General features: G+C 37.6%; 2 protein-coding genes across 3 annotated transcripts; both read left to right on the forward strand.

Moving 5' to 3' along the window:
• Positions 1-876: 876 nt before the first annotated feature.
• On the forward strand, positions 877-5,368 carry LOC110756639 (Core-2/I-branching beta-1,6-N-acetylglucosaminyltransferase family protein). 2 transcript variants are annotated; one of them, XM_021958091.2, is made up of 11 exons: positions 877-1,513; positions 1,622-1,735; positions 2,052-2,152; positions 2,317-2,370; positions 2,705-2,786; positions 2,943-3,023; positions 3,499-3,537; positions 3,743-3,808; positions 4,124-4,273; positions 4,862-4,990; positions 5,092-5,368. In XM_021958091.2, the coding sequence occupies exons 1-11, from the start codon at positions 1,277-1,279 to the stop codon at positions 5,122-5,124; spliced, it is 1,086 nt and encodes a 361-aa protein (XP_021813783.2). In that variant the 5' UTR covers positions 877-1,276; the 3' UTR covers positions 5,125-5,368. The 2 variants fall into 2 exon arrangements, with proteins under 2 accessions (XP_021813783.2, XP_021813775.2); XM_021958083.2 differs by having other exon boundaries at positions 880-1,513; positions 2,299-2,370.
• A 4,369-nt stretch (positions 5,369-9,737) lies between these two features.
• Positions 9,738-13,077, forward strand: LOC110756135 (Raffinose synthase family protein). The gene is made up of 4 exons (XM_021957531.2): positions 9,738-11,295; positions 11,597-11,774; positions 11,870-12,237; positions 12,338-13,077. The coding sequence occupies exons 1-4, from the start codon at positions 10,090-10,092 to the stop codon at positions 12,902-12,904; spliced, it is 2,319 nt and encodes a 772-aa protein (XP_021813223.2). The 5' UTR covers positions 9,738-10,089; the 3' UTR covers positions 12,905-13,077.
• Positions 13,078-13,399: the final 322 nt, after the last annotated feature.

A 13,399-nucleotide genomic window follows, 5' to 3' on the forward strand; every position in this document is an offset into this window, starting at 1 on the left:
TTGGTTAGTTGCTGGCTGATATTAGTATTTGAATATGATGAAGTCTCACCAAATAACTCATTATTGATTTGATTCTAACAACTTTTGCTTGGTAGTTGCTATGTTTCTTTCACTGTCACCAGCCAATATTCATTTACGCATTTGACCCTTATAATATTGCCTAGCTAGCAGTTTAGCAAAAACATATCCTTAATGTTATTATATTTCCTATTTTCTTTATCTCAACTTATTTTTATGTGTATTTCATGGATCATGTAAAACATAACTAATATGATTTCTTAATAGAAAACGACGCCTAATTTATATCATCTCTTGTCGTTGTTTTACCACCAAAATAATTTACCAAGAAAAAGAAAAACACACACACACGAGAGGAATCCTTAAACCCACTCTTTTAGAGGAAATCCAAATTTCATGTCGCTATCAGAAACAGAAAGTGTCACTTCTCTTTCTTCTTCTTCTTTTCTTTTGTTGAGAAAGAAAGTGTAACTTCTTTTGAATAAATAAAACAGAACAAATGCTGGCTTTAAAATCATTATCGCAATCGTTACCTTGCTATTGCTTGCAGCATCCTCCTTTTTTGACTTCTTTTGCAGCCTGTTCAATTAATTTGGGAATTGCTTTTATTACATAATATTTGGCCACAAATTCAGCATTTTGGCCAATGCGGGATTACCACAGTGGTTGTGTCACTCCTCTTCTCCGCCCCAGGATCGAAACACCAGGTTTCTTTCCTCTCAATATAAATAAAAAATAAAAAAATTCAGCATTTTGTATCCAAAAACTATTATGAGAAAATAAAAAGGGATTTGTTTGTAGCGAAAATATTCTATCCCAACATCACACGCAACGCAACTAGGAAAAACACTTCCCAACTTTACGACAACGAACTTTAAAAAAGAGAAGGAAAATCCGACCTCCCACTTGCAAAAGCCCAGTCAGTGCTAATTCAACTATTATGTCTCTTCTCTTTCTTCTGGTCTCTGTCTAAATTTGCAAAGCTTTGAGCTTTAAGCTTTAAGCAAGCAGCTTAATTTTACCTTTAGCTTGCAATTGCATACAACTTACCAGTCCCGTGCCACTCCAAAGTGCAGAGGTTCAAGTGGATCTGGTTCTGATTTTCACGTGACAGAAATGATGAGAGAGAGCTTTAGCTCTCTCCTTCTTTCTCTCTCCCTAGCTACTTAAGCTTTTGCTTGAGCCCTAAACACCCAACATTTTGCCTTTGGGAGCTGAAAGTTGTTAATGCAAGAGCAGCTAATTAATTGATTAATTCATGAAGCGGAAGGCAGGTCCGCAGAAAGCACAGTACAAATGGAAGAGGAAGCTGTTCGTTGCGCTTTTGATGGGCTTTTGCTTCGGGACGTTGGTGTTGCTGATGCACACTCAGTACAGTCGGATTATGACACTCTCTTCGTTGCGTTCTCAGCTCACTCAATCCCCCAAGATCGCCTTCTTGTTCATCGCTCGCAATCGCCTTCCCTTGGACCTGCTTTGGGATGTTTTCTTTCAGGTAATTGCTATTTTTGTTTTTATCTAATTTCCTGATTAAGAGTTGTAGTTAATCATATAGATAATTGCTTGTTGGAAATTTATGTGAAAGATGCATTTTTGTTTGCAGGGAGGGGAGAGTAGGTTTTCAATTTATGTTCACTCTAGGCCTGGGTTTCTGTTCAACAAGGCCACCACCAGATCGGTTTTTTTCTTGAATCGTCAAGTCAATGATAGTACACAGGTGGGACTTCCTATTTCCTTACATGAATTCTCAATTTGGAAATACAATATGTCATCTGTGTTTGTGTGCTCATTATAGTATGCTGGAAAGGTTTGATTTTCTACTGATAGGTATGACTTATGAGTATCTGGAAGATGAAAATTCTTATTGAAAACTTCAAAGGGTCAAGTGAGAGAGTTAATGTACATGTTAATTGAGTGAATTTTACTTTTATTTTATGTATATTTAAGGATTGAATTGAACTCTATGCATGAAGATGATTTCTTTTCGTATCTTTATCCGGATTATTATATTTATTTCATGTGTTCTATACCAGGTAGATTGGGGAGAAGCAAGCATGATTGAGGCTGAGCGTATATTACTGAAGCATGCACTTGAGGATCCTCTTAATCAACGCTTTGCCTTTCTTTCTGATAGGTGAAGATTAGCTTGATCGTTTCCCCCTTAGGTTTCAGTGACATGAACAGAGTTCTGAACTTCTGATAGTTTCTTTTTCGGCAATCAATAGAACTTCTGTTTTTTGTATCATCTAACAATATTTCAGATACTTAATCTCTTTTCAGCTGCATTCCTCTTTACAGTTTCAGCTATATATATGACTACATCATGTCAACAAGAACCAGCTTTGTAGACAGGTGAATAGAACAACTCAAATATGTATTATTATGTATATTTGAAGGAATCAGTTGTCTGTGGTCTGCAGTCATTAGTCGGTATCTGCATTCTATATCGTTACAGACTAATTTATTTCCCATCATTATGATTTTCATCAATCGAGGCCACTTGGGTTCATCTTCAGAGTTCATACATATTGTTATTAGTATGGATCACAATGTGACTCTATTTCAAGCATGGATCATTTTCTGTTATCACTAAATGTTTTGTGAACTATGTTCTACAATGTTATATACACATCTTTCTTATGATGGTCAATTTAAAAGTATATTTAACTATTAACTTTTGGAGCAGCTTTGCCGATACAAAAGAGGGCCGCTATAATCCCAAAATGAATCCTGTTATTCCTGTTCATAACTGGAGAAAAGGATCTCAGGTACAGGTTCAGTATGATGGATTAATTGCCTCTTGAGTTTCAGTGCAACACTGAAAAGGAAACCTAATAATATGCCTTTTATATGCCTTTTATTTTCTACTGTGTGACTTTTCTGGCGATCATCTTATTCTTTTCTTTTGCCTTTTCTCATTGCAGTGGGTTGTTTTGACCAGGAAGCATGCTGAGGTTGTAGTGAAAGACTATACAGTCTTTCCTATGTTTCAACAGCATTGCAAGGTAATTTTTCATTACATTGTTATCAGACCATTGCATGGATAAATGTTGCAGTTACAGCCTTTTTGGTTATTCCTGTAACATGGTATCTTTGTGAGAGAATCCATATATTGCATATAAGGAATACAGATATTGCAGAAGGATGGCCGCTTTTATCAACTAGAAAAAATTGGCATATTGTAATTGTTGAACTTTATTTAATAAAACACTTCAACTAAATTCACATATACTGTTGTACCTAAAACTGGAAAGGAAAGCTTTACTCCTTGCAATGAGTAGCTGGCATATTAGTTCCTTATTTTGCACAGGATTCTTAATAATTATTAAGTACCCTTTTTGGTTTTTATCAGTTGACACAGTACTCTATTTATTTTTCTTTGTGATCTTGTGAAGTTCTTTTTTTATATATAAATTTTTTGGTTACTTTTGGTTTTTTCTCTCTCATATTTTACATGTTCTATGTGTGGCAATGACGCAGACGAAGTCGCTACCTGAGTTTTGGCGGGATCATCCCATTGTAAGTACTCTTATTCATCTTTTAAACCTTTACTTCAACTACCACATCGGCTTTCCAATCAAAGCAGTCTATCACCAATACTAACAATCTGTTGAAATATCAAATCCATTTTCCTGTCCTATTTCTTATTCATTTGAGGGCTCTGATGTAAATTTGCTGACACAGTTTTCAAGAGGTGAAGTTTGATTTTGTATTCTGATTGCAGCCTGCTGATACATCCAAGGAGCACAATTGTATACCAGACGAGCATTATGTTCAGACATTACTGGCTGTAAGATAAATTCATTTCTAACTATTGCAATCCTTGTTTATGGGATCTGGACGGAAACCTGGACTTGTTTCTTTATTAGAAGAATTATGGTTCATTAATTTATACCTGAACAATATTGGTCAAATAGGAAGAAGGTATTCATAGGCATTAGGCAGATTGAGGCTTCAATTGAATACATTTATGTGGGAATCCATTCAGAATATTTTTTTTCCTCCTCCCCATCCCTTTTTCTTTTGGAAAGCTAAAACAGCGGTGGACGCTTTTACGATGCCATAATAGTTTAGCTCTCTAAGAAAGCTGTATTTTAAATTTCAGCAAGAAGGCCTCGAAGGAGAAATCACGCGTAGATCACTGACACACTCATCATGGGATTTATCATCCTCTAAAGACCGTGAACGCCGTGGATGGCACCCTGTGACTTACAAATATTCAGATGCTACTCCCATGCTTATTAAATCTATAAAGGTATTTATATATTTGATGTGGCAGCAAGCTATCTATTAGAAATCATATAGTAAAGGTTGGATCAACTATACATTGATGAATCTCATTCCTAATGCCACCAAAATATAGGCAAGACACAAAATGATGGAAACGACATGGTTGTCCAACAAAGTTCTCTTGATGTTTTATGAAATCAGACTATTTCACTTCTATCATTCTAATATGTTTCAACATGAGGATTCACGGATATGAGACTAATGGAATCCAAATGTTTTCTTTCTTATACAAGCATCAAACCCATTAAACCCATACAATGGTTTAAATGTACATCTTTAATATTCGTAGAGATTTTTCTGGACTGTTATTTGAATTTAATAATAGCTTTTAGCATCAAACCCATTAAACCCACCCATGCAATGGTTTAAATGTACATCTTTGATATCCGTAGAGATTTTTCTGGACTGTTATTTGAATGTTAATAATAGCTTTGGAGACTGATTTGGAAAGTTAAGTTACACAGGTTATCAGATTCAATTAATGTAGCAATGTTCCTGTTGAAGCTAGAAAAGCATGAAAACAATTTCGATGATTTTTTATATTTTTTTTCAGGAAATAGATAATGTCTACTATGAGACTGAATACCGGAGAGAATGGTGTAGTTCCAAGGGCAAACCATCCAAATGCTTTCTTTTTGCACGAAAATTTACCCGGCCTGCTGCTCTCAGGCTTCTTAACACGGTACGTTTCAGAATTCAATATGTAGATCAGCACTGTGTTCAGGATTTTGCGTATACTCATATTTATTAACACATGGTTATGCATGTTTTTCTATTTGACAGACTGCACTGGAACTTAAAAGGAGCAACGATTAAAGTCTAACTCTGGTAAAGTTTGTTTTCAGCTAATCCGGCTAATCTTGATACATATTAGAAAATAGTAATTAGATTTGCAATGAGCGGAATAAAAGAAAAAGGAGGTTGTGTAAATTTTGTTGGGAAGGGGGAGGTGGGGAAGGAGAGGGACAAGGGTGTTGTACTGTGGTATGTATTCTTTTTAGAACAAAACAAAAAAGGAAAAAAGAATTACACAGAATAAAAAGGGAACTATTGCTTTCTATTTCTCCTCCACTGTATGAGAAAAACTTAGTTGCAACGGAGATAACACTGTTTTGCTATCCTTCGCCAATAATGCTATGTCATGTGGAAGTGTTATCATGGGTGTCATAGAGTTATTGGCCGGGATGATAAAATAGTGTTATCCCCGTTTTATGGAAGTCTTTCTCCCACTCCTTATAGGGTTTGGGTATTTAAATTCTTTATCTCCCGGGGAGCTGCATGTTATGGCATGTTGCCGAAAGATGGACAAACTAGGCCAGTTGGCAACTTTTGACCCAAGGGTTTAGACTTGGGCCTTAAATCTGTGATCTCTAATTTCGCCAATACAATAGAGACACTATAACTAATTTTTAATTTTATTTTATATAAGTGTTGGTGAAAGGAATGGACTCATTATCCAAACCAACTCACCTCAAACCAAACAAACAAAAAGGAAAAGTAGAAAAGATTTGGGACAAAAAGGAAAAGTAGAAAAGATTTGTGTTTTGCATAATAGAGAAAGAAAAGTTTTGGGTATGGGTAGCCTCAAATACTTTTTTTCATGGTTTATATGGTGGGTCCATGCTGAACACGCATTGCCGGTCATTGAGTTGAGTGAGTGAGAAGTATTCATTCTACCTCAAAGAATAATGAATGTGATGGATATTTGGATTGGGTCTCTGTGTGCTTCTATTCTCGCCCTCGGGTGCATGTTACTTGTCTCTGTTTGCCTACTGAAACATCAATGAAAACCAGTACAATTATTAAATGGTTTCATTCATCGACTTTGACTCAGAAGAAGATGAATTTGTTGAATTGTCGATGTCCAATTATTTGATAACCCATCCATCATATTTTATAGGGTTAATTGTTTTATTAGTCCTTGAATTTAGATCCGATTTGCATTTGAGTACCTCAATTTCCAAAATGGTTCCCGTTGTCCTTTAATTTTAATTTCGTTTGGACAACTAGTCCCACCGTTACTTCTGTCAATTTTTCTGTTAATTTCAGGGGTAAAATGGTAATTTTAATCAAAATTGATTAAAATATGATTAAAAAATTAAAATTAAACTCTTTCTCTCTCTCCTTCTATCCCGATTTCTACTCCCCCAAAATTTGAATTTTCTTTTTCTTATTGGGTTGGTTTTTTATTTGATTTTCTTTTATTATTATTTTAAAGATATGATTTTTTATTCAATTATTTGGTTTTAATATATAAATATCATTTTGCCCCTGCATTTAACTGAAAAAGTTAACAAAATTGACGACATGATCATTTGTCCTAACGAAAGTGAAGTTAAAGGACCACGGGAACCATTTTGGAAATTGAGATACTCAAATGCAAATCGGGTCTAAATTCAGGGACTAATAAAACAATTAACCCTATTTCATATATCATATCAGGCTTCAAAAACCAGACACGTAAATGGAACTTTAGATTTTGAAAGGGCAAGCAAATGCAGATGTCCTCCACTCACCGGCACACAAAAAAGTCCCGCCTGTAATAATCTATGTATATACCATGACGTATGATTTGTGGCATCAACATGGCATGGGCATGTAGCACTATATCTCCCAATAGCACTGCTCCCCAATTTCCGGCTCACAGCACCAGAAAACACCTTTTTGACTTTGTCATCATCATAGCTCAGACTATATGTTAATCAGAAAAAGTAAATGAAACTTTTAAACTATACGGTGGTTGGGTCTTGTTGGGAGGAATAAAGAATTATTGAGATTACGAATTTATAAGTTGATTCTGACTGTTGATGCGTTTTTGAATTGGGATCTTAACACGAATTTGTAAAACAGTACGAACCGTTAATTAATATTCTTCATGTATTTATAACTTGATTCTGAACGTTGATGCGTTGTGGATAAATCATTTTATCACGAATTTGTTTACGTATGAAACGTGGGAGGTTCTATCCTATCCTATCCCATGTTATTCTAGAATTTCAGATTTTAGGTAGTTACAACTTACATCGTAACGCGGCACTGTATGGGTGTTCCACGTAGCACATATTCTTATTTTAAACGTAAAAGAGCAATTGGTCGGTGGAACTGGAGCCTAAGATGTTTACACGTGGCAATGTCGGCACACTGTCGACTATGGGCCTATATAGTATTGCTAACCTAATTCTACGGACTGAGGCCCACGAAAATACCACACGCTTTGAATAAGAATATAATACTTTAACTTTTATGAGATAAAACTTTGGAAGAAAAACCAACCAATTATTTATCCAGCAAAAAAGAAAAAAGAAAAACCAATTGTTTATAGGTATATTCTGGGTCCAACCAACCACACTGCATGCATGATGAATCCCAAAAACACAAAACAAGTTTTTGAAAAAAATGGAACGTATAGAATATTATAACCCAAGACAAAACAAAATTTGAAGAATCGCAACATAAATTTTCCACGGAGTTCTGGAAGGCACGTAACTGGTTGATAACATCAACAATTTAAGACTTTTCCTTTTTATAAAGGAGATTTTCCAAATAAATAAAATAACAAAGTAACAATTTAAGGATATTTTCCTTGTAATTTGATTGGCCAAAACGATAGTCAATCATTCATCTGTTCAAGATTTCAATAGATCTTGTCTCCTGGCTTAATTAAGGCCCCGTTTGGTTCACGGAATGGATTTGAGGGGAAATTAATTCCCATATCATTTCCCAAGGAATGGGAATGACAGATTCCTTTCCCACGTTTGGTAATGTTGGGAAAGTAATCGGGAGATTTCACTTTGTTTCCTTTCCCATGTTTGTTTTGAGTAGGAATGGAAAACAAAATTTGTATAATTTTCCAATTATACCCATATTAAATCAAATAAAAAAAGAATGCATTTAATTATACGTTGTAATTATAAATTGTTCATATGGACAAAATAGTCATGAAAATTGTGCATTGAATGTTGGCACATTTTCCCAAACTTTCCCATGAGGAGGGAAAGCAAAACCCAAGTTAAGAGGGGGGCATCACTTTCCCCCCTACTTTCCCATGTGCCAGGAATCCGTTTCCCATTCCCGGACTTACCAAACATGGGAAAGCAATTGAATTCCCATTCCTATGCCTCCTTTCCCATGAACCAAACGGCCCCTAAGGGTTTAGGATTTGGAAGTCAAGAACCTCACATATATAATTACTTAAAAAATATTTTATATATTTTATTGAATCTTGAACCATACTTAATTAATGAAAATGAGGGCTTTTCGCTTTTCCTTTTTTTTTGTTTTTTATTTTGGTTTTTGGAAAGATTTACTATTATACCCAATATAGGAGTCCAAATTATAAAAAAAAAATCATATATGAAATGGACTTTAGAAACACACCCAAAACACATTTACAACATAATAAAAAGGCTTTTAACTTCTTTTAAATTACAAAACTGTCATTTATTTCTTAAAACAAACCCAATCCCAAAATCTCAAAAAAAAAAACACAAAACACTCAATAAGGCATCAAAGTAATTTAATAATCAAAATTAAATTCAATAGGGTCATCTATCATGTTTTGGGTGTGTTTATATAAATTAAATGGTGTAGAGTTTATTTGTAGTTTTAGTGTTAAGAATTGGTATATGACTAAATATCTCTTGTTGTTGGGCCATGTCACTTTGAGATCGTATCATATACGTATAGATTGATTCCTTCAACTTGGGAGGATAAGATGACATGTGTATTCGTGAACCATTATGAGTAATTCATATTATCTCTTTGTCAAAAAAAAAAAAAAACAAAAAAAAAAACAAAGATAAAAATAACGTAACACATGCATGGAAAATACGAGCATATGTATGCAACGTAAACCTCCGACGTCAAAACTCTGTATTTATGAACTTTTAATTTATAACCGTAATAGCTTGTATTATATATGTCCAAGTAAAGCTACGTACACATGCACATCCGTTTAATTGATCATGTGCACCTGTAGGTTTTCATGAACCCTAATATTTCGACCAAATTAAAACACTATTCCTTCATTTTACAAGGTGATTGAACATCAGCACTCATAGCCTTGTAATTTGCATGAGGGCACCAAGCCTTCATTCAATTTTCACCATGTATCTCCTGAAATAGTAAAGGGCTTTACTTTGGTTAATAAAATTAATGAATCTTTTTTTTTTTTATTGGAAAGAAATTAATGTATTGAATTACATCAAACAATTTGAAACAATTTGTTTTCCTTTGATGGCGATATTAAGCGCGTGACGTTCTCCATTAAGGACAAAGTAATTCAGAAAACTATATATAATTCATGTTTTTTATGTTACAGTTGAGGCCTCTAATGGATAATTTGAGAAAGAATTTCATTTATCTAAATTTATTTTATTTTTAAAGAAACATAGGCTGGCCCACATCATTACATCGTACCGTTGATTTAGTTTATTATTTTGTTTGAAAAAGTTACCAAGATGTCAAACGAAACTTCCACCTCACCTTGGTGGCCACTTCTCATTCGTCTATAAAATTGACGACCCTACATTCACGGAGCCACTCATCATCACAACTTAAAACTTAGCAAGTTCTGATTTTCCTTCACACCCAATCAAAGTCATTACAGATTCTTTCCCAGATCATTCTTTGATTCTCCGTTCTGAAAAAAGAAAACCCTACCATCCATTTCTCTATATAAACCCACCCTCGCTCTTCTCCCTTTCTTCACCGCACCCAAAAACCAAAACCTAAAACCTCTTCACAAGTTACCCTTCTGTGTTTCTCATAGACATTCACTCAATGGCTCCAAGTTTGACTAAAGCTGGCACCGGCGACACTAACCTCGCCGACGGCTCTAAGTCTTCGTCATGTCCTTTCACGCTCGAGAAGTCCAACTTCAAGGCAAACGGCCATGTCATTCTCTCCGACGTGCCGGAAAACATAACATTCATCCCATCACCCTACAGCACCGCCGGCTGCTTCGTGGGCTTTGATGTTGCCGAGCCCAGCAGCCGCCACGTGGTCCCCGTCGGCCAACTGAAGGACATCCGCTTCATGAGCATCTTCCGGTTCAAAGTCTGGTGGACTACCCACTGGGTCGGATCCAACGGCCGGGACCTCGAGAACGAGACCCAGATCGTCATCCTCGAAAGCTCTGACGCCGGTAGGCCCTACGTCGTCGTTCTCCCCCTTCTAGAAGGCTCCTTCCGCGCCTGCATCGAGCCCGGCAGCGCCGACTTTCTCGACATCTGCGTCGAGAGTGGGTCCACCCGAGAAGTCTCCAAGGCCTTCCAGAGCGTGCTCTATTTGCACGCCGGTGATGATCCGTTTGCCCTAGTCAAAGAGGCTGTCAAAATCGCGAGGGATCATTTGGGAACTTTCCAACTTTTGGAGGATAAGACGCCACCTGGGATCGTCGACAAGTTCGGTTGGTGCACGTGGGACGCATTCTATCTTACTGTGCACCCTCACGGCGTCATAGACGGCGTGAGGAAGCTGGTGGAAGGTGGGTGTCCACCCGGCCTCGTGTTACTCGACGATGGGTGGCAGTCCATTGGTCACGATTCTGATCCCATCACCAAAGAAGGCATGAACCAAGCGGTGGCCGGCGAGCAAATGCCGTGCAGGCTCCTGAAGTTTGAAGAAAATTACAAGTTCAGGGACTACGTGAGTCCCAATGGTGGTGCCTCTGGTAAAGGCATGGGTGCCTTTATCAAGGATCTCAAGGAGGAGTTCAAGAGCGTTGATTACGTGTACGTGTGGCATGCGCTGTGTGGGTACTGGGGCGGGGTGAGGCCCAATGTGCCCGGAATGCCCGATGCTGTGGTGGTGGAGCCCACATTGTCTCCGGGCCTACAGAAGACAATGGAAGATCTGGCAGTGGATAAGATCGTGGCCACTGGTGTGGGGCTGGTCCCACCCGAGGTCGTTGATCAGATGTACGAAGGGCTCCACTCGCACTTGAAGTCCGTTGGGATCGACGGCGTCAAGGTGGACGTAATCCACGTAAGTCGTTATTTTTCTTCAATTTTTAATTCGATTGGTTGTTCATTGTTAGTTGGATTTTGGTCGGTGTTGAATTGTCACGTTGAAACTGCTAGGTGTCATTATTTTTGGATGCGAAAGAGAGAGAGAGACTATTTAACTTCTGTTAACTTACTTTGACCTGGTTGGTCGGCACGTTATATCTACTTTTCTTTTTCTCCTAACTTTTTAATTTTTGTAAGAATTTCCTTCTTTTATTTTCATATTTACACAAAATAATTAATCTTTATTATATATTTTTATTTATTTATGCTGTAAACAGTTGCTGGAAATGCTTTGTGAGAATTATGGCGGGAGGGTGAAGCTGGCGAAGGCATATTTCGATGCTCTTACATCTTCAGTGAGGAAGCACTTCAATGGCAACGGTGTCATTGCCAGCATGGAGCACTGCAACGACTTCATGTTCCTTGGAACCGAAGCCATCACCCTTGGCCGTGTTGGTATGTTTCTGTAATTAAAAATTTTCATTTTGTTCTAACTCACTCCTAATTTTCATAAACAGAAATTAATCATTTTGCAAAATTGATGTTATCAGGTGATGATTTCTGGTGCACCGATCCATCTGGTGACCCCAACGGTACGTTTTGGCTGCAAGGGTGTCACATGGTGCACTGTGCTTACAACAGCTTGTGGATGGGCAATTTTATACACCCGGATTGGGATATGTTCCAATCGACCCACCCCTGTGCTGCCTTCCACGCCGCCTCTAGGGCCATCTCCGGTGGCCCTATATATGTTAGCGACGCTGTTGGAAAGCACAACTTTGATTTGCTTAGGACCCTGGTGTTGCCCGATGGCTCAATTCTCCGGTGCGAGTACTATGCACTACCAACTGGTGATTGTCTCTTTGAGGACCCTCTCCATGATGGTAACACCATGCTCAAAATATGGAACCTCAATAAGGTAACCTATCTTATATTCTTGTATTGTCAAACTGTGAATTTGAATTATTGATTATGTTTTGGGTCTTGAGCTAACAATACTTTTGATATGAATGGAACAGTTCAGTGGAGTTCTTGGGGCATTCAACTGCCAAGGAGGAGGATGGAGCCGCGAAACCCGGCGCAACCAGTGTGCTTCTAAATTCTCCCACAGGCTGACCGCCAAGCTCAACCCGAAAGACATCCAGTGGAAGAGTGGCAAGAGCCCAATTTCCATTGAAGGAGTGCAAGAGTTTACCTTGTACTATCACCAAGCCAAGAAGCTTGTCCTGTCCAAGCCCAACGAGGATGTTGAACTGTCACTGGACCCCTTCAACTTTGAGCTCATTTTTGTCTCTCCGGTGACTGTTTTGGATGCAAAAAAGTCTGTCCAATTCGCCCCCATTGGCTTAGTGAACATGCTCAACACCGGCGGTGCCATCCAGTCCTTTGTTTTCAATGAGGACGAGAGCTCTGTTCAAGTTGGAGTTAAGGGCACTGGAGAGCTCAGGGTCTTTGCTTCTGAGAAACCAACAAGTTGCAGGATTGAGGGCAACGACGTTGCTTTTGAGTACGAGCAGAGCATGGTCATAATCCAAGTGCCATGGCCTGCTTCTTCCACCTTATCTATTGTGGAGTACAAATTCTAAATCTAGATTCTAGACAAGTTGTTTTTTCTTTTCTTTTCTCATACCAAGTCTCTTTTGTGTCTGCAACTTTGATTAGGACAAAGGGACTTGGTATATTTAAGCACTGTTGCCTAATTAATGACTACCTAATGATTTCAAGTAATACAAACTATTGAGCTTTTCATTATATATAAGCTTATAAGATTCTCTCTGTTTGTAATATTTTTTTTTGGGTTGTAATTTTCATGTTCTTAGTTTTCCTCCCAATTGTATTTGAGTTGCCCATTTTGTAGATGGATTTGGGAGATTTAGAAATCCTCTGTGGTGTAACTCTCCACCTTATTTCACCAAATGAATTGATTTGCTGCAAACACTTTTGATCTTCTCTTTTGCTACCAAATGAACTGTTTGAAACATTGTGCTTAACAAAGTTTAGACAAGACACCAATAAATTTCAGCCATTATTTTTGAATAACTGCATTCTTGTAACTCAGTTGGTTAAGAGCATTTAACTTT

The sequence above is a fragment of the Prunus avium genome, chromosome 3, assembly GCF_965620075.1.
Source record: "Prunus avium chromosome 3, drPruAviu1.hap1.1, whole genome shotgun sequence".
Lineage (NCBI taxonomy): Eukaryota > Viridiplantae > Streptophyta > Magnoliopsida > Rosales > Rosaceae > Prunus > Prunus avium.